Source organism: Dendrobates tinctorius, unplaced genomic scaffold (genome assembly GCF_039654945.1).
Source record: "Dendrobates tinctorius isolate UK_male_01 unplaced genomic scaffold, ASM3965494v1 ptg000145l, whole genome shotgun sequence".
In the NCBI taxonomy this organism is placed as follows: Eukaryota; Metazoa; Chordata; class Amphibia; order Anura; family Dendrobatidae; genus Dendrobates; species Dendrobates tinctorius.
Genome location: NW_027361812.1, coordinates 19,247,407 through 19,268,237, shown reverse-complemented (window position 1 = coordinate 19,268,237; position 20,831 = coordinate 19,247,407). Strand labels below are relative to the sequence as shown.

Sequence of the window (20,831 nt, the reverse complement as noted above, 5' to 3'; positions counted from 1 at the left end):
ACATCAGTATTTGTGTCATTAGAGACACAGTGCTCACACATACACTGCACCAAATCTGCTGCTGTGTGAAGAAATCGGTGACATAGAGCTGTCTCATTCACACAGTAGAGGCTTTGTCACACAACAGATTGTGAGACAAATCAGGAATTACTGATAATGAGTTATGTATTGTAATCATGGAGTGTCATAATTCTGCAGCCCAGATATGTACTGAGATTATGTGAAAAGCCCGGACAACCCTTTTAAGTTTTTTGAGTGCCAAATCTCTTTGGTTTAAGGGCATGAAAATTCAAAGTTGGAAAATTGCGAAATTTTTGCCAAATTTCCATTTTTTTCACAAACACAAGTTAAATGAATTAAATTTTACCACTAACATGAAGTACAATATGTCACGAGAAAATGTCAGAATCACCAGGATCCATGGAAGCGTTCCAGAGTTATTACCTCATAAAGGGACAGTGGTCAGAATTGTAAAAATTGGCCTGGGCATGAACATGCAAACCACCCTTGGGAGTAAAGGGGTTAATTTCTCATTTTTAGATTGTGTTTTTAAAATAAATGGCTGAATATAAGATGATTTCATTAAGCCTTGTATACATTTAACCTTGAAAGCTAAAGAAAATTCAACATTGAAAAATGTGGAAAAGCCGGAGAAAACAATGTAGATACTCGTTGACCAATTCTGTTAACAGCCAGAACATCTGCATTCAAGTTGTCAATCCCTGTATAAGAGGCCATGACACGGGCTTAATTTTACTTGATTTGTGTGCTCAACTTTGTATTCACATACGGAAGCTTATCCTGGCTGCTCCATATGATATCCTGCGCCTCCAGCTAAGGACGGGAAATATTTATACTAGATAGTGATCATGGTTGCTTCAAAAGATCATGACTCTTCCTCCATGTGACTGACATACTGGCAACTGACAGTTGAGGGTGACCCTTGGTCCTCAAGCCTCTCATGTTACTCCTGACTAACCCTTCTATTCGATAAACCTTACAGGTTTTTAGCATATCTTGGAATATGTTCACTAACCTTTTTTTTATATATGAAAGATGCCCGACATGTACCCTACTCTTTTACCGAATAGCGAGAATTTAAAAATCTGTGTTGTGATCGTGTCGGGTTAAATATTGCACAAAAAAATTATGCCGTGAATATCATTGACTTTCCCATATTTTTTTTTATATATAATATATATTTTTATATTAAAATAAATACATTTATAAGTATATTGTATATGTGTTCCCTTTACTAGGAAAGGGGGTTATATCGGCATTCCTCCCATTTATCACTGGTCATTTGTTTTTTGTCTTCCTATGGCTGTAATTTTGTTTTCGTTAATGGCTTGGATGGCTTTTAGCTCTTTCTTGGGGCAGTTCAGCCACCTTCTCTTCACCTGATAAGAGCCAACTTCCTGCCATTGATAATGGCTTATTTGTGGTACTAGCAGGTACGCAGGGCACAGTGATGAGGCGCGAGACGGTTTAGGGCTTTTAGTAATAACGTTTATAGGCCTAGAGGTAACTGTCCTCAGTCGTAACCTGACCAACCAAAGGGGTAACGAGTTGCCCTCGCAGGGGCTCAATACAAGCAAACACGAACAAATTAGAACACGACTTCGTCCGGCGAAAGCCGATCACTATAGGGCCACGGTATGGCCGACTACGGGTCCTTAACTATATAATCAACTTGGCCGTCCTGACGTCCCTCGGCGTTCTGGATGGTGGTTAGTCAGCATAGCAGCCGCTGAAGAGTTGACATAGTCTTCGAGCGTTCCAACGCTCCGGTGACACCAGGGCACCACAGACCCCGGAGGAGTCCTTGGACGGATGGCCCGCAGCCCCTGGACTGGGGCAAGCAGCAGCGATGCGGGGTGGCGATTGGCAGGCCACCAAAGCAGCTAGCAGCTGCGACGGGAAATCCGCGGCAAGCAACGGCCCGGACCGGAGCGGGACAGTGGTGGCCTCCTACGACACTGGACTTGCCACGGGTGAGAGCAGGGCGGCTGTGGGTGGCGGGAGACAACGGTCTGTCCCTGAACTCTGTCCCCTGGGAACAGTTTCCCCCGGAACCTAGGTGACGGTCCCCTTGGTTCCGGCCCGGACACTCGGCGGGGGGCCCTTCTTCCCACATATTAGCCAACAAACTAAACCAGAGCTGCCATTAAATAGGTAATCCCAGTGAGGATTTCTTTCACAGTAAAGTCTACTTACAAGGTCGATCATGAGGTCTGGAAACACTACGTAATCGCTGCCCCAATGGACAGTATGCCGAGTTTCGGCTAGAGAAGTTGTAGTTGTGACATTTTGCAGAATATGGTCGATCTTCTTGTTATATCTGTACTGGGTTTCTGGATATAAAACTCTTCCAACAGCTCAATAAAGGCTTAGATGTTTTAAGTGAAAAAAAAATAATTTTCATTTTGACCATAGTTTGATCTGGCGATCAAGCGAACATCAAAGGGGTTGGACCATCCCTTAAATTGATGGCTGACCTATTGGTAGGATATGCCGCCATGTTCATTATTGGTGGTGGTCTTCATTCAGAGGTTGATGTGATCTTGAGATTGAGTGGGGTGGAGCGCATTGGTCCTTATAACCTTGGTGTGGTGTGAGAGTGGTACTCCCAACCATGCAGTCGAATGGCCATTGGTTACAAAAGCTAGATATGTCACAAGTATGCACAAGATAATACGTTATCTGATGAAGCTGATGTACTTATTTTGAAAGCTCCTGCAAGAAGGGCTGTAGACCCTTTTTTTTTTTTTTTTTTTTTTTTTGTAAAGAGGTTGTTGCCAAATATTAAAATGTGAATTTTTATGTTCAGGTGGACTCCGAAAATGCTCATTTTAAGTATTACAACCATTCTAAGTTAGATTTTAAAGGTAAATACATCAGCCTTATCAGGTCTTAAAGATCAGTTAATGAATACAGTTGTGTGACAAATTTTCTTAGGCTGACCAATAAAATCATAAAGGCGCTTGATTTCGGTAGCATACACCCATTCATTTCTTTGTATGCATATAGCGAAGCTTTAGGTCCTTCAATAGACATTAAATGTTGAATTTTGCCATGTCCGTGCGATTGTTCTTGTGGGAGATAGATATTGGTGTTGGTTGGTTCTCACAGCCCAGTAGTGAATGCATTTTTTTTTTTTTCTGTCTTCTATACAGGGTTTCTAAACCTGACATTGTAATCTTTCCGCTGGCAAACTGGAAGCCAAGCAAACAGTTCATCCAAGCAGAAGACGCAGGTCCAGAGGTTAATCATGTGTATGAGGTACGAGCGCAATGTTTGTTTTTGTACTAGGGAAGAATTAAGAATGACCGTGTCAACATGCAGCTAACCTGTACATGCAGGTACGAATTTACAATTTAGTTTTTATGTTTCCAGCTGGCAAATCAAGGGCCAAGTTCCATCAGTCATGGAGTCTTAACACTTAGCTGCCCCATCGTTCACAACCAAGAACAAACTATGTATGTCATGAACTATTCAGTGCAAGGATTGGGGAACTGTTCAACAAGTCAGCCGCTCAACCCTTTTCAGCTGCAGGTAAGGACAAGCTTTGATTGTGTGACACGGTACATACGGGTGGCGGTGCCTTTTGATTTAAGCACTAATAATCTGTTCTTTGAATAAAATTATACATGAACCCTTTTTCAATGATGCCGCCTGCCACTCTTAAAGTCCTTCTTTTCCTAAGAACACCGATTTCACGATAATATTACACTGTAAACAGGCTACCGCTCATTCGTCGGGTGAAATGATCTTTTGCTTGTACAAAAGATGATTGTTCTCGGTAGTGCATCATTTTGTCTAAATGGGACTCTCGCTGCCGAGAATAATGGCCTCTTGGGCACACTGGACAATCTAATGCAGATTGTGCAGTCTGCCGGTGTAAACGGACTAGTAAACTATCATCTACCAGAAAGCATGTTGGCGTTTAACACTTCACATCGAGCAGTGTAAATGCGCCATCATCTTGACCAGATTTCAGTACCATCCTATACTATATTTGCTGGTCATCTTCTTTTGAGAGGACCACCCACCTATACATACATTGGAAGGTTGTCTGAGCTCCTCTTGTCCAGGAGATGGTGGGTAAAAGGATTGGATTTTCACATGCCCAATCTTTTGTGAGACCTAAGCCACTACAGGAGGAGTCTAGCAGTAGCCTGTTGAAAATGGGGAAAGTCAAAAATTTTGGGACGAGTAGCAGTTACTTGACCTAACATTTATACATACAGCAATGGTAGGTGTGTGGTTTTCTGATCCCAGGAGCCTTCGTAAGCTACAATACTACTATCTACTTATTTTTTTTCTTAATACTTACCGTAACTTTCCCTCTTCATTTTTAGTATTCATCAGCAGAGCAAAATCCATCTGGCCATCATATAGAACGTCGTGACACATCTCGAGTTTCCGCAGGAGGATCACTTCTTCTAGTAAGAGTTTCTGAATGTATTTCCCTGGAACTCCTCATACTTATTGAACTGTAAAGGCCAAAATCCAACTTTAAGTAATAAACAAAAATCAATAAATTACTTCCTTTAGTGTATGCAAAATGACAAACCTTGTTTGCAATCAGTGTCCCACATTTTATAGTATGGCGTATCATTTGTTTCTCGAGCTTAAATTCTCTATTTGACCATGTGGTTGGTTTAAATAGTTTTTTGGTTTTGTTTTTGCTTGTTTTTTTTTCTTTTTTTTTTTTCTTTACATAAGACTCCCTTTTGACTTTAGCCGTGTGTAATTTACTACTGTTAATAACATAATGGTGTAAATTAATCGTGGAATTGTCAGTAGTAGGTATGTGTGTTTTGTGGATAGTTGTAGAATGTGGATTCGTTCAGGTCATTAATGCTTAATCCAAATTTTGTAATACAATGATTAACAAACTCCTATATAAAAGCATGTGCCTGTGTATATTCCTTTCTACTGCTCTATCTGATTGTATGTGATCCATTCTATGCTTCTTTCTACAGAAATGCACTCCGCCTCATTCGGATTGTTTCCACCTTCGCTGTGATGTCGGGCCATTGGAGAAGACGCGACGAGCCATTCTTAAGGTTCATTTCCGTGTCTGGGCCAGCACTTTTGTACAGGTAACACATTCCAGTCTCTCCTCTAGTAGTCTGTAGGAGTCTCTACAGTTTTCTATACTGTGAGCCACAATTTACAGTTGTCAAGTTGATTTTTCTATATCTTTTGACCATTCGGAACTTCTTGAACTGTTTAACTGCTGGGAAAACTTTACTCAGTGCAGCTAGTGCCACCTAGTGGAAAACGTCTAAAAATATATATCTACATATACAGCAGCAGGTCCTGTAGCTCTATAAATGTAATGCCAAGTGTATTTTTTTTTTAATTTAATATGCAGTGATCAATCCTTAATTTTCTGGTTGTTTTTTTTTTTTTTTTGTTTACCAGAATGAGAACCAAGGCTTTGCGCTGCAATGTGATGCCGCATATCAAATTCATCGACTTCCTTACAAAATTCTACCTGAATCATATCCTCAGGGAACGCACCACGTAAGTTGGGAAAAGTTGGTCAAATAGTAGAATTAAAACAAAATTCTAATACAAGTTTAGAGCAGTTCTGATGACTCGCCACTAGAGTTGAGCGACTTTGGTTGGATCGGGTTTCATGAAATAAAATTTGAGTCGGATGAAACTGGTCCGACTAGGGCAAAAAAAAAGTCGGAGTTTCGTCCGAAACCCGACCCCAATGCAAGTCAATGGGAAATAAAAGTCGGCATTGAGCGGATGACATTCATCCACTCAAAGCTGACTTTTATTCCCCATTGACTTGCATTGGGGTCGGGATTCGGACGAAATTCCGGCTTTATTTTCCCTAGTCGGACCAGTTTCATCAGACTCAAATTTTGTTTCATGAAACCCGATCCGACCAAAGTCGCTCAACTCTACTCGCCACACTAATGGTTGGTGCTGCATCTATCACTTGCCAAGACATCTGAAAGTTCCGGGCCATCCACAACCGACAGTGGTACAAATCGTCTGTAAAAGGGGTTGGAGTCATTAGAGTAAGGGTCATTATGTGGCAGTCCTTTAAATGCATTATACTCTCCAAGTCTCATGTTCCATGAAAATGTTGCAAAATTTGCACAAAAATAGTGTATATAAAAATAATGTACGTAAAATGACTCCAAGGGGAAGATTAAGAGTACATTTACACAAAAAGGTCGCAATTGATGGATCGGCTGAATTGGGCCCTTCGTGAATACCATGCAATATCACGAAGGACAGATTTGTTGCAGATACTTGAGGCTGAATCTTCGTTCCACTGATGTGGTTGCTTTGCAGAAAATAAAAGATGAATGGGAAAGTTAGAGAAATGTCAGCAAAGAAATGTTTGTGTATTCTTAGTGAATGGGCACACAATGTCTTTTTCAGGCGTATTGTTCCGAAAACCACCTGAAAAAGCACTAGCTAAACTCTCAAAAGAATGAATGTGCATTTCTGTGTAAAAACAATTTGTTGTTCATTAGGGATGGGCGAATCCTGAAATACTCGGAATCGCTAGACTCTAACGAGTCCGACTCGGAAACTAGCTACTCGTTGCGAGTCTAGCGAGTCCAATGTTAATGAATGGGGATGCGAGTATTGCAGCGATTCCTGTGCTGCCATTTTTTTTGTTCCACTTGATTCCCGCATGTGGCTGTGCACACCATGCGGAAAGTAAGCAGAACAATTGCGGATGGTACCCACGGTCTGGAGGAGAGGAGACTGTCCTCCGGGCTTTGGGTACCATATCCCTGTAAAAAATAGAATTTAAAAATAAAAAATATTGTTATTCTCACCCTCCGACGTCCCGCGCAGCCTTCCCGCCTCTCCACGCATCCGTTCCCAGTAGTCCTTTGCGAAAATGCCCGCGATTGCATCCGTTCTCGCGGGATCGCAAAGTTTCGCGGTCATTCGCGCGACGACATCGCGAATTACCGCGAGACATCGCGATCCCGCGAGAACGGACGTCATCGCGGGCATTTTCGCAAAGGATTACTGGGAACGGATGCATGGAGAGGCGGGAAGGCTGTGCGGGACGTCGGAGGGTAAGAATAACACTTTTTTTTTTTTTTTTTTTTTACATTCTATCTTTTACTACTGATGCCGCATAGGCGGCCTCAGTAGTAAAAAGTTGGTCAAACACTGTTTGACCAGTGTGACCAACCTGTCAATCAGTTCTCCAAGCGATGCTACAGATCGCTTGGAAAACGCTAGCATTTTGCAAGCTAAATACGCTTGCAAATCGCTGTTTTCCGCGGGAAAATCGCAGGAATTTAAAATGCGATTTTCCCGCGGAATGGAATTCCGGAATTCTCGCGGTAATTTCCACGAGAGTTGCGGTACGTGTGCACTTAGCCTTATTTGCATTGGACTCGTTACTGTGCGAGTAATCGCTTGGAAACTCGCAGAGTACCGACTCCTGCGAGTCCCCTACTACTCGCAGAGTAACGAGTCCTAACGAGTAGATTCGCCCATCCCTATTGTTCATATGTTCAGTCGTTTCAGTGTCTCTTCATTGCATCAAGTTTCCATGTGGATAAAAGTACAGTGAGGCCACTTCAGGCATTTTTTTGCCATACTTTACAAGTCAATGGAAAAGCTTAGACGACCAGATGTCTTTTTGAGCATTTGCCAGCGTCTTCGTCTTAGACATTGGTTTCTACATTATTTTAATGGAATTAAATAAAAAAAAAAAAAAAAAAAAAAAAAAATTGGGAAATGCCAGTAAAATACACATCAAAAACATTGATAAAATGCTTAATTGTATTCTTCCTTCCATAGTGAGCAAGAGAAAAAGATGTGTTGGGAGACGTGGGATGATTTGAAGCAGAGAATAAAAATAAGTTTTGCCTTTCAAAGCGAACCTGTTGGCAGTTTTGGCCGACATAGGTTACGGCCCCCGGTCCGACCTGAAAGATAAGAAAAATAAGTTTCATTATACTCACCGGGGGGCGGTACGGTCCGATGGGTGTCGCTGGTCTGGCGTCTCCCATCTTCTTGCGATGCCGCCCCCTGTTGCGTCATTGCTCCCCGGCATCTCGCTGCTACGCAGGCATACTTATCTGCCCTGCACAGTGCATAGGCGCTGGGCCTCTGACCTTTCCCAGCACCTGCACACTGCAGTACTTTATTCTGCCCTCAATAGGGCACAAAAGTACACCTTCGCGGAAGTACGATGCCGCAGAGCCATGAAGCAACAGGAGGGTGGCATTGCAAGAAGATGGGAGGTGTCGGACCCGGATTTGCAACATCCATTGGACTGGACCGCCCTGCAGTATAATAAAACTTATTTTGCTTATCTACAGCATTATACAATGCTGTACATAAGCTCTGCAAGGCAGTGGTCACATCTTATATCGGCCAAAACTGCTGACAGGTTCTCTTTTAAGTCTATGTTCACATAAGCAGAACTTTATTTTAATGCACTGACACACTTTTAAAAAAAAAAATCTTATTTACTTCTTCAGGTCAATACAACCATTCACTGGCTGAAACCAGAGAGTAGTTATGGCGTTCCTCTATGGATTATAATATTGGCCATCTTAATTGGTCTGTTGCTGCTTGCCTTACTTATATATGTTTTGTATAAGGTGAGTCCATACAAGTGCCTAGTGCTGTGTTCTAGACATTAATCTATAAAAAAAATTATCATTTGTAAAAACTATAAGGGCATGTTACAGCAATATCATTGTGGTGTTCTATGCTAAGTGTATCTCTTGTTGCTGTTACTATTTGTACAGCCAGGACGCCACATAGCACTACGTAACACCTTGGTTAATATTAAAGAGATGTTCCTGGGAATAACATTGCTGCTTTTTTCAAAACTCAAATTGATGTCTTTTTGTGCCCTATTCACTCCTATGAGATGCAATACATGGCATAGACCAAAGTGGGGAAAAATAAATATATATATATTTCAGCCGCAGCACCAATAGGAATGGTGGATCGGGGGACCCCAGTATTGGTGAGAGATACAGGCCCTGCATTTTGTAGATACATAGAAATGCCAGCTGGTCTGATCCAGGAATCCAGACAGCTCAGAGCAGTGCTTACAAGCTTTATAGTAAAGTGCTTGCTGGTGCTGCACTCCTTGCCTCAGAGACTGGCCCCTACTTTCAGACTGCAGAGTTGGATGGTATCCAAGGTAATGAGATTTAAAAATGGAGAGAAATGATTTATGCGTTTCAGATTAGAGAGGATTTTTAATAACAAGTAAATTGCAACGTTTACTTCAGCTATAAAGGTGACACCATAACTTTAATGTACCTACCCCTGAATTATCTTATTCATTATTCATTCCATTTGATGTATGAAGATATGTGTACTACAATTGTAGCTACAATTTTAACCATTCTTGTTTGTGGTTTCTGCACAGCTTGGCTTCTTTAAACGCTCCTTGCCATATGGAACTGCTATGGAAAAAGCTGAACTCAAACCTCAGGCTGCCTCAGAAGCCTAGACTGCGCCTACAGCCTCATCCCTTGCACTGCCAAAGAATCTTCGAAAGGGAAGGTGAAAGAACAGTCATGGCTTTTTTTTTTTTTTTCTTCTTTTTTTGACGTTGACACTACATTGTCTGAGAAGGAGGGAGGCCATCATGACCTATGGATTTCACAACTTGTGCTTGTTTTGAAAGGACCTGATACCACAGGGGAAATATGACTGAACCACTCGGGCATCTACTGAAGTTGAACTGCTTGAGGTCATTGGTGAGGACAGGTGTTTTTATTTAAGACAAAACCAAAATCCTGACTTTCCCTCGAGCCCGTCCAAAACAAGAATGTAGGTGGAAAACTTGCTGGTCCATCTTGACCCTAACCACTGTTTTGGTGCTGGTTATTACCTGATCTTTTTTGGTTCTCTTATGAAGTTGCCTTTGGACATCTCCACAAGCGGAGCAGCCTCCCTCAAGGCATGAAGTATTACTTCTCTACTCACGATAGAACTCTGATTCCCAGAGAAAAGTGACTGCATATGTAAAGGTGGAAACCAAGGAGCCGTTTTGAAATATTGGATGGAAAATTTTTAAGTGATCATTTGAGCTGAAAGTTGTTTAAGGAAAGTTTAACTTATTGAGCTTTTATCACATCATTTGTGTGTGCTTCTATGTATAAGATATAGGAAAATGGCAGCGGTCTTCTCCTTGTGACACAGGCACATTGGTAACACTTACATTTTGGGAAACCTAAAATCTGAGTTTGAGGAATTTCACTTCTTTGGATAGGTATATAGCACACAATTGCAAAAAAAAAATTCTACAAAATGGTAACTGAGGCTACAATCTCACATTTAAATCCTCTACTTGAGGCCACTCGTGAGGGGTCTAGATTAAGACTTGCTTGCTCCTTTTTTTAAGCATTTACCCCTAATGTCCTGCCAGATACTATCTTTTAAAATGAATTTGCCAAAGACATTCCCAAAGGAATAGGCAAGACTTGGTAAAGTGCATCTAGCTTGTATTTACAAGGTGATGCTTCTCTGATGGTGCTAAGATCCTCAGCTATGATGGATGGGAGTGCAGATTGCACGGGGAGGCTTTTAGAGTAGCAGTGCTCAGTAAATATATGTTGTAGGCCAAATAAATATGAAGTACCAAGGATGGTGCATCAATATGAAGCCCTACAGCTTTGGGCAGATGCCAAAGGTAAAGACTTGGTTAGAGGACCAGGCAGTCAGTATTTAAGATATATATTTATATACAGAGTACCAAGAACCCCAAAGAATCAACTTTTTTTTTTTTTTTTTAGGACTAATCGGACTTTATACCAAAGATTCAAGTGCCTTATAAGTATATTGAAGCAGGTTGTCCATAAATCTGGCTGAGCACTGATTCTGTTATCTTTTTGTAAAAGACTCATGACCACTGCATTGCTTGAACAGTCAGTCGTGCATCTTGGTGCTTTTCTGTGTTGCTTGGTTCCATGCCATTAAGTGTTAAACACGTGGACACAAAGGCTTTGCTGATATTTAAAAGGTGTTGCAAGTGCAATAAATGTGTTTTTAGCTATTTTATTGAAACTTTTTTAAATATGTAATGCATATGAAGTGGAATATGGGGTTGGCTATTCCGTGTATGTATTGTTAATGTCTTTTGTGGGTTTTTTTTTTTTTTTTTTCTGAACCACTTTTGTGGCAGAATTTGCACATTACCTGTGATGACAAATCTGGGTTTTTTATATATATATTTTTTAAAATTAGTGATTTTTGAGGCACTGGAGGAGCTGGATTTGTCACTGGCAGCTGGCAAAATTACATGTAGAGTAAAGCTTGGTCAAGTTTTTAATACATACCACAGACTTGGGTTACTAGCTCATCCCTTTTAAAACTTTAAAAGAATTTTATAGACAGTTTAAAATTTGATATGCAGCCAAATGTGCCCCTTTATTATATACCACCAGTTTTACCACTGGTTAAGAATAAAAAAAAAAAAAATCTGTAACAAAATCCATGCGATTTTTCAATGTGGATTTGTCATGGTTTTCATCTTTTGCCTTGCAAAGGGGGACGTCGTGAATGGCAATCTGCGCTGCGGCTAAATTTGTGTTGCACATTTTAAACCCCTCAGTGTCAATTTCCACCATGGATTTTCATGCAGAGAAGGGATAACTTTTTTTTTTTTTTTTTTTTTTTTTTTTTACCAAATCTCCTTTGCTCAGTTTGTAAAGAAACTCTGCAGCTTATCCCTATTAATAAAGTGTGTCCTACAAGGGTACCTGCAGAGTTTTAGAAGAAAAAAAATGTTGCCAGCTCACCTGTCAGTGCGTTTCATAAGCTTCAGGAGCACGGACCCGCTGTGTCCAAGCGTTTATAATCCAAAAGAAGAAAAGTGTCCAGCTCAACTGATTTTGTGAAGATAAAATTTCTTTATTCCCAAAACTTGTAACATGGAGGACAAAATCTTCAGCAAAAATACCAAATGGGTATGAATCTCGATGCGTTTCTGGAGACTAAGCTCCCTTAATCATGACACAAAATCGGTTGAGCTGGACACTTTTCTTCTTTTGGATTAAACCTGCAGAGTTACCACTAGTATAGAGCATCAAAGAAACTATTTTGGTCACCTCCCTTTCTATTTTGTTGTCCCAGAACCTCAAAGAAGTATTTTTCGATCTCGGCAACATGTAGTGAGTGGTGGACAAAGAGCTTTAGAGCTACCATTGCTTCTAATCCTAATACGCATAATCGAGAGAGCTAGGCTTCTCCATGGATGGTGCCCATGCCATGCTAGAAACAAAAATGTCTGAGATCTGTGTGTGGTGGTCAGCCTGACCCTGCTCTTACCTACACTGTAGCTGCCTGGAAGCAAACTAATATAACACTATGCAATTCTCATCTATAGCCAACCCTGTGTAGGGCTCATATTCTAAGGGTATCCTATCTCATTGTACAATTGTCTGCTCTTCAAAAAAAAAAATTGTTTTGTGCCGTTACAAATATTATTCCTGTGTCTGTTTTTCCTTTGCCTTTTCTCCCATATTGGGTGATTTTTATATTTCTATTTCCTTTCATCATTTTATCCCACGGATGATTCCTGTTGGCTCCTTTTCTGCTGGATCAGACTGGTATGAGCTGAGCTACTAGAAACGGAGGTGACTAGACACCCAAAAGGATTGATTATGAATTGTCTGTTTGTTATGAGGGGCGTTGGCTGCCTTTCTCAGGGGTATCCTACTGTAATAAAATGTCTAAAATACAATTGTCTCTGGTTATTTCCTTGTTTTAGAGTTCTGGCAATGGTGACACATTCTTATACTAAATGTGGACTTCATCCCATAGATCTCTATTCTGACAGCAATGTGATATTTCAGCTGTCGTGCATCCTTGTGCAGGATTTTCTATTTTAAACCTGTTGCTTTTCTTTTTCTTCATCAATTCTTCCCTTCTAAGTTTGGTAACAGAACCTTTTCTTTTTTTTTTAGTGGTTTAAAAAAATTAAAAAAAAAAAAAAAACTACACATAAGCGCACTTTCACAATAAGAGAATTTCTCAATCATCCAAGTTGGCATTTCCATGACTGAATTGCGACGTAGACTAGGAATAATTATTTTCACTCTGGCTATGAAATCTTAGGTCTGAAGTCAATCCACACATGACATGTGCTGTGAGGAATTAACGGCACCGGGAGCGGCAGCTATGTCAGCATATATATGATTTACATACTGCCGACCATATTCCGATTAGATGGACATTGGCCTTGCTCAATACAAGTGTAGAGCCTTTCTGACCTTGCTCAAGTCCGAATATGGCCGAGAGTGTGCATATTGCTTACGGTACTTACTTTCACATGACCACCATTTCCAGTGCCGGCAACGGAGAATCCTAAGCACGCAGTGCATGCGATGTCGGGATTCTCAAGTCTGTAGTCACATTGTGTGACTGCAGACTTATTTTTAAAATGGACACTTTCTTTAAAAAAAAAAAGAGTAGATCGGGACTTGTCACAAGATGAAAGCTGCATCGTGGAGGTTTTGACCATATAATTCACGAAGGAGAATGAGTTAACTTCCCTCACTTTTTTTTGCTGTAGCCTTTTGCTTTTACATGATTTCGCATATTGCAAAATAGTGTATACCAACCCTATAAGCCAGTGTAAGAGGTGTGGACATGACTGTCTTGTTGCTATCCCTGAAGACTCCAATCGCATTATGGGAATAAGTGTTGTGCATCTTTTACATATATTGTAATATAATTTAGGTTGTAATATAAGGTATTATAATGTATAGTGATGTAATGCATGATAGAGATGAGTGTTTGCAGTGTTTTCATAGAATGATGGCGAAAGGTTGTCTGCCCAGCAACAGACTGTAGGGTAAGACAGAGTTGTTGTTACTTCAATTAATATAGACTTGGCACACACCAAAAAGATTCTGATGCAGAAAGGTGGTTTTAATGAATTGCAGTACATACATACAGACGTTTCGGTCTAGGACCTTCATCAATGTACAATAAGTTGTACTGTGAGCTCTTAGTGACTGGGCTTTAAGGGAGACACCAACACTGCAAGGAGGCGCCTGCGGCCATCCCACGTGGTTCTATATAACAAGTGGACGCAGTATCCACCGCGAATCCAAGGGCTCACAGTACAACTTATTGTACATTGATGAAGGTCCTAGACCGAAACGTCTGTATGTATGTACTGCAATTCATTAAAACCACCTTTCTGCATCAGAATCTTTTTGGTGTGTGCCAAGTCTATATTAATTGAAGTTCACGGATTGGGATCCTACTTGTGCACCACCTCCGGTTACCAGGGTTGTGCCAACGGTTTTGTTCTAAGAGTTGTTGTTACTAGCCCACAGGGGCAGGTGTTGGGGCAAGTGACTGTTTTCTGATTAACGTCTTTCTCTCTGACTAACCAAGTAGCAGTAGGATGTGTCTGCAAGCAGTGCTGCCTTTTGGGTGAACTACACCAAAGGAGATGAAGGGACAAGGAAGTAGTGCAACCTGGATCTGACAGTAGCTTTCTACTTTAAAGGGATCCTTTGGATAGATGACATGTCACAAGAAACCCTGAGCTTGCTAAATGCCAATGGTAACTGACAGGACTGAGTTTGTGGGAACTAGTGGGTGGTCAAAAGTGATTTAACGTGAACCTCTAAGCACATAGAGACCCGCTGATCAGGACTGTGTCGACAAGCAAGACTGTGATGAAGTAGGACAAAACAGTGTGCTTCACCGGTCCTGGAATCGGCTACAATGGAAGGATAGTGTGTGTATGTATGTTACACTGTAAAATAAATGTCCATAAGACTTTGTATCCTCTACCCTTTGTACATAACCTTTATCAAGTTCAGTAAAGACCCCCATGTTTGAACAGAAGTCTCCGTTATTAATCTGTGGAACTAGGGATCCAGGACAGTCATTTCCATCAGTTACCGGCGGCCCGCAGAGGCACAAGACCCTCACAACATGAACACCCAGCCACGACCCACAATTTTCTGTATAGTGCCAGGGCTTGATTTAGCAGCAGCTCATTCATGACTACCATTATCAGATTCTTTACACCAGCATAAGATATCCCTACAGTTTTGTCTTGCTTGGCAAAAAAAAAAAGTACACCCACACAATAGTTCACATTAGGAAAAGAACACAACAAATTCTGGGCTTTTCCTTTTGGATCTCATAGCAGAAATGTTACGGTTTTCCACAATTTTCATCATAAGCTTTGCAGAAGGTGAAAATATCCTCACACTGCCCAAGATTGACGACTGGTGTGGATGGTTTAGATGTTACATGGCCTCCACTAGTGGACATGTTGCCTGCAGGCCAGGCTGCTGAGATGCAAATTCGAAATGACAAAAAAACTTTTAATTTCATTCATTATATTAAAAATACAGTGGCATGTAAAAGTTTGGACAACCCTGGTCAAAATTGCTCTTATTAACAGTTAATCAAGTTGAAGATTAAATGATTTCTAAATGGGCTTTAATTGGGTCCCTTGCTACTAATCGGGTTGCTTTCCTCTTATGAACTATGGTTATGTCTTGCCTTAGCAATGATCCAGGATATTAATGTGATTGACTACTAGCGTGACACTGCCTGTGCCCTATTGTAATGGGACCTTTTCTGCACAGTACTTTGGTTGGATTTGTTCTACGACACTTTAACGATCACTTTGTTTTTTGAAAAAAAATTTTATATAATCTGCACTTTATCTTGCATGCGCTTATTTTCCATTTAGGATTTAAATACACCTACTTGCTAGTACAAGCATTACTGTTTCATGCTTTTATATGGTAAGGTTGTATTGGGTAATATTTTTGTCTGAACAATATACACAAGCAGAGGGAAGTCCAGTCATAGGAAAAATGGCGTATTGGATAGAGGAAAATTAGGCTAGGATATTAAAAACCTTTCTTGTAATTTCATAAACACCTTGCTTACGCAGTTCCAGACCACACTGGGTCCTTAATCAAAGCAAATACATACAGAGATATAAAATTTTATACAAAAAGGAAGGAGGTATAATACACCCAATTATGATGAGACTACAATTATCACAAACATATGTCTGTATAAAATCGCATAATATACAAATAAAACATATATACATTGTGCAACAAAAACAGTAGAGTGAATACATATATAAGGTTTCATATATACAATCCAGTACACAATTATGCAGATGGTAAATGGATATAGTATCAGGAAAAATGCATGCAAGATAGCTTCCTGTGTGTATATTCACAAAAATTCTCATCACTCTTATTGAAAGAGTATAAGTACAAAAGGAATCAATAGTTTCTCAATTACACCTTTAATAATACATGCTGACAATGCTGATGTATTCCCTTGGTGTATTTCCAAAAAGTGCCTTGAGACACCTGAGAGCGTTTTTTTTTTTTTTTTTTTTCTCTCTGAAGCAGGTATAGAACCTGCAATATGTTCAGCCAGTCTAGATTTAAATCTAGACTGGCTGAACATCTTGCGGCTTCTATACTGGCTTCAGAGATAAAGCACCATGCCATTGGCTCCAACACAACCCCAAAGCATGACTGAGCCAGACCTATACTTAATGGTTGATGCGATCTTCTTTTCCTGAAAATCTGTGCCGTTTTTGTCCACACATGCCTTATAATCAGTGTCCAAAGAGTTCTATTTTAACCTAATCTGTCCACAAGACTTGTTTACAAATTGTATCAGGCTTGTTTAGATATGCTTTTGCATACTTCTGATGCTGAATTCTATGGTGAGGGCACAGGAGAGGTTTTCTTCTGATGTCTCTTCCATGAAGTCAATATTTGTACAGGTGCCTCTGAACAGTAGAGCAATATATGACTACGCCAGAGTCTGCTAAAGCTTTGGGAAGGTCTTTTGCAGTCAAGTGTCGGTTCTGATTTGCCTCTCTAGTAATCCTACGAGCAGCTTCCCTAAATTTTGTTTGGTCTTCCAGACCTTTTCTTGACCTCCACTGTTCCTGTTCACCGCCATTTCTTAATTACATTTAAAACTGAGGAAAAGGCAACCTGAAACCACCTTTCTAACTCCTTATAGCCATCTCCTGCTTTGTGGGCCTTCACCATTTTCAGAGTGTTAGGCAGCCGCTTAAAAGAACCTATGTCTGCTGTTTTTTTGCACAAGGTCTGAGGAGACTGGGTTTTTATAAAGCTGGGAAATATGCATCACCTGGCCTTTCCTAACGATAATGGTGAAAGAGCCATAACCCTATTAGGCTAACTAAAGGTTTATTCGGTCGTCCATGACAGCACCACCTGAGAGAGGGGATCCGCCCTTCAGGAACAGGAAACCTACAGATACAAAAGGGCGGCACCTCTCCCACGCATCAGTTGGTTTCCTGTTCCTATAGGACGGGACTTCCTACAGATGGTCCATCATGGAGTCGTCGAGGGATTCCCAGGCCGGCTGACCGACCCAGGTAGCGGGGGGGTCTCCTACCTCGGTCAAGCTCGGGTCCCTGGATGCGCCATGGTGGGGCCGGGTGGGTCACCACGACAGTGGTTGGAGCAGGCGGAGCAGAGGGTCCGGTGGACAGCCGTCTCCATAGGGCTGGCGCAAGGTATTTATGACCCCTGGAACCCCTCCTGTTGCATCCACCCGGTCTCCGCTTGCTTCTCTCTCTCTCTCTCTCTCTCTCTCTCTCTCTCTCTCGGGGCTGGCGGTCGCGCCTGTGCGGCGGGCGCAGGTCGGCGCATGTGGGGGCGGCAGGCATTCCGGAGCCGGGGGCGCCGTGCCGGCTCCTTTCCGCGCGCTCCCGCGGTCTTGATCGCGCAGCGGAAGTGACGCAGCGGAAGGGGCGGGGCCGGGAACGCCGAAACCGGAAGTCGAGTGCCGGCCGGCTTTCCGGGATGCGCCGCCGGTGTTCGGCGGTCTGGGGCGGCGCGCGGTACCCGGGGAGGGGGGGGGGACGGAGCATGTGGGGGGGAGTCGCGGGGGGGAGGACCCGGGGGGGAGGTGCCGCGCCAGAGCCCTGCTGACCCGGGGGAGGCATTAAAAGACAGGAGGTGACGCTGCTGGGGTGCTTCTGAAGGCCCAGCAATGGATTCGACAGAAGCCCCCACAGAGCAGCAGGACGAGGCGCAGGAGCGCCCAGAGAAACAGGCCACAGTGAATTCACAGGCGAGTGGCCAGCAGAAGAGGAAACGGACGGGTGAACAAAGCCACAGAAGTTCCTCCAGGCTGAAGGACCCTCCTGCCTCCCTCCGTGACCCGGTACCTGCCTCATCTGCATGGGTAAGAGATCTCCGTGAATGTACCCTGATGCAGTGTTTTATTTTTGTTCTTTCGCAGGCAAGGAAAGCTACGGGGAAGCAGAAGCACAGGGAATGTGCCCTCTGTAATTGCCCTTTGCCAGACGGCCACCCTAAAAAGTTGTGTCAGCCATGCGTGCGACAAACGGTAGGGGTTGGATAGGGGTACCCTAGGGGTAGATTGACAGGCCCTTACACTCTTCCCCGTCCATACAGGTGGCGGAAGAAACACCGGACTTCACCACAAGCCTGAGGGAGATAATCAGGACAGAAATGAAGGCCCTATCTAAAAAAGACTCCTCTAAGGGAAGAGATGTTAACCTCTCTGGTTCAGAGTCCTCGGCCGCACCTGGAATCGATATCTCCTCAGATTCCCCGGCCTCCACTTCATCATCTTCAGAGGAAGACTCGAGCCGTTTCTGCTTTCCCTTAGACCAGATGGATAAGTTAGTTAAAGCAGTAAGGTCCACTATGGGGGTAGCAGACACAAAACCGGAACTTTCGGCACAGGACGTGATGTTCGGAGGCCTAGATCCCAGAAAGCGCAGATCCTTCCCGTTGAATGATAAAGTCCAGAACCTAATAAATAGAGAATGGAAAAAGCCTGAAAAAAGAGGTTCTTTGCCACCTGCCTTCAAACGAAGGTACCAGTTTGATGACCCAGTGGTAACCAAATGGGACAAGGCCCCTAAGCTGGACGCGGCAGTGGCCAAAGCCTCCAAAAAGTCCTCCATACCTTTCGATGACATGGCCTCCTTAAAAGACCTGCTAGATAAAAAAGCGGATTCTTTTCTGAAAGGAACATGGGAGATGTCAGCGGGTGCATTGAGACCAGCGGTAGCGGCCACATGTACGGCCAGATCCTTGATGGTCTGGCTGGATCAGCTGGATTCCCAATTGAAGGATGGAACCTCGAGAGCATACATTCGAAAAGCCTTACCAGTTATCCAAAGTGCTGCTGCTTTTCTGGCTGATGCGTCAGCAGATTCTGCGAGGATGGCGGCTAGGACCGCAGGTTTATCCAACGCAGCTCGAAGGGCTCTCTGGTTAAAATGCTGGCCAGAAAACATCCAGGCCAGATCTCGACTCTGTTCCATTCCTTGTGAGGGCGAATACCTGTTTGGGCCCGTCCTGGATGAACTTTTAGAGAAGGCCGGGGACGATAAAAAGAAGTTCCCCAGTCTGCCGAACCCCTCTTTTAGACGCCCCTTTACCAGGAAAGGATATTTCCGTAGGAGGCCGTCCAGGGATCAGGGCAGATGGGACGACAAAAGGAGAGGTACTGGATTCATGTTCGGAGGAGGGGGGCGCCAGGAAGGTCCAGCATGGGACACTAAAAAGCCGTCCCAATGACTAGTTGCTCCGGTAGGGGGGAGACTAGCTGCCTTCTACCCGGCCTGGGCATTAATCTCTAATAGCAACTGGATACTGGGGGTGGTAACTGCGGGCCTACGACTAGAATTCTCCCGGGTTCCCCAAGATCGTTTTAAGGTCACTCCTCTTAGGTCATCCTCATCAGAACAGTCTGCCCTGGAAGCTGAAGTTCGGGATCTTTGCCATAAAAAGGTCCTAACTAAAGTTCCAGAGGAAGAAAGGGGAAAGGTTTCTACTCCCCTTTGTTCCTGGTCCGCAAGCCAGACAGTTCCTTTAGGACCATAATAAATCTTAAATCCCTCCATGAATTCCTGGTCACACGTCCATTTAAGATGGAAACAATTAATTCAACAATAAAATTACTGTTTCAAAACTGCTTCATGGTGGTGTTAGATTTGAAAGATGCCTACTACCATATACCCATTCATGCAGATCATCAGAGTTTTCTCAGAGTGGCAGTGCAGTTAGATGGGTCAGTTCAACATTTCCAGTATGCGGCCCTCCCCTTTGGGGTAGCAGTCGCTCCCCGTGTGTTTACTAAAGTAGTAGCGGAAGTTATGGCCCATCTACGTGAATCAGACATTTTAGTAGTTCCCTACTTAGATGACTTCTTGATTGTAGGGAAAACGGCTAACCATTGTTTGCAACAGCTACAAAGGGCAAGGTCTGCCCTAGAACGGTTAGGATGGCTGCTTAACATTAAAAAATCTCGGTTACAGCCGATGAGAATCCAACAATTCTTGGGCCTCATCCTAGATTCCGTAAAACAGGAATGCCGTCTGCCCCCGGAGAAGCTGGTTCGCCTACACTATCAGGTCCTGAACGCTTCCAATAACCCGACCATGTCCCTCAGGAAAGCCATGTCCCTTCTAGGTTCACTTTCCTCCTGTATCCCGGCGGTCCAGTGGGCCCAGTTTCATTCAAGAACTCTACAGGGCGAGGTCTTAAGGCATCAAAAAATGCTTGGGGGTTACTTAGAGGGCCAGCTAACCTTGTCCCGAAACACAAGGGAGTCCCTAGAATGGTGGCTAGATGAGAATAATTTATCCAGAGGGGTTCCCTGGGAATATGACATATCCCGCATAATCACCACGGATGCTAGCCCTTCCGGTTGGGGGGCTCATATGGGGGAAATTCTGGTCCAGGGCCTATGGGAGCATCATCAGATAGAGATGTCATCCAACTTGAAAGAATTGACAGCAGTAGAGCTGGCGGCTAAAG

At 42.9% G+C, this 20,831-nt stretch overlaps 1 protein-coding gene across 1 annotated transcript in view; it reads left to right on the top strand.

Moving 5' to 3' along the window:
* ITGA5 (integrin subunit alpha 5) overlaps window positions 1–12,724 on the top strand; it is a 139,595-nt gene extending 126,871 nt beyond the window's left edge. Inside the window, exons 24-30 of the mRNA XM_073546277.1 lie at window positions 3,177–3,282; window positions 3,397–3,555; window positions 4,362–4,448; window positions 4,989–5,108; window positions 5,434–5,535; window positions 8,496–8,618; window positions 9,404–12,724. Of these exons, the coding sequence (XP_073402378.1) occupies window positions 3,177–3,282; window positions 3,397–3,555; window positions 4,362–4,448; window positions 4,989–5,108; window positions 5,434–5,535; window positions 8,496–8,618; window positions 9,404–9,487 (781 nt within the window). The 3' untranslated portion in view covers window positions 9,488–12,724. The remainder of the gene's footprint in view (window positions 1–3,176; window positions 3,283–3,396; window positions 3,556–4,361; window positions 4,449–4,988; window positions 5,109–5,433; window positions 5,536–8,495; window positions 8,619–9,403) is intronic.
* The last annotated feature ends 8,107 nt before the right edge of the window (window positions 12,725–20,831 follow it).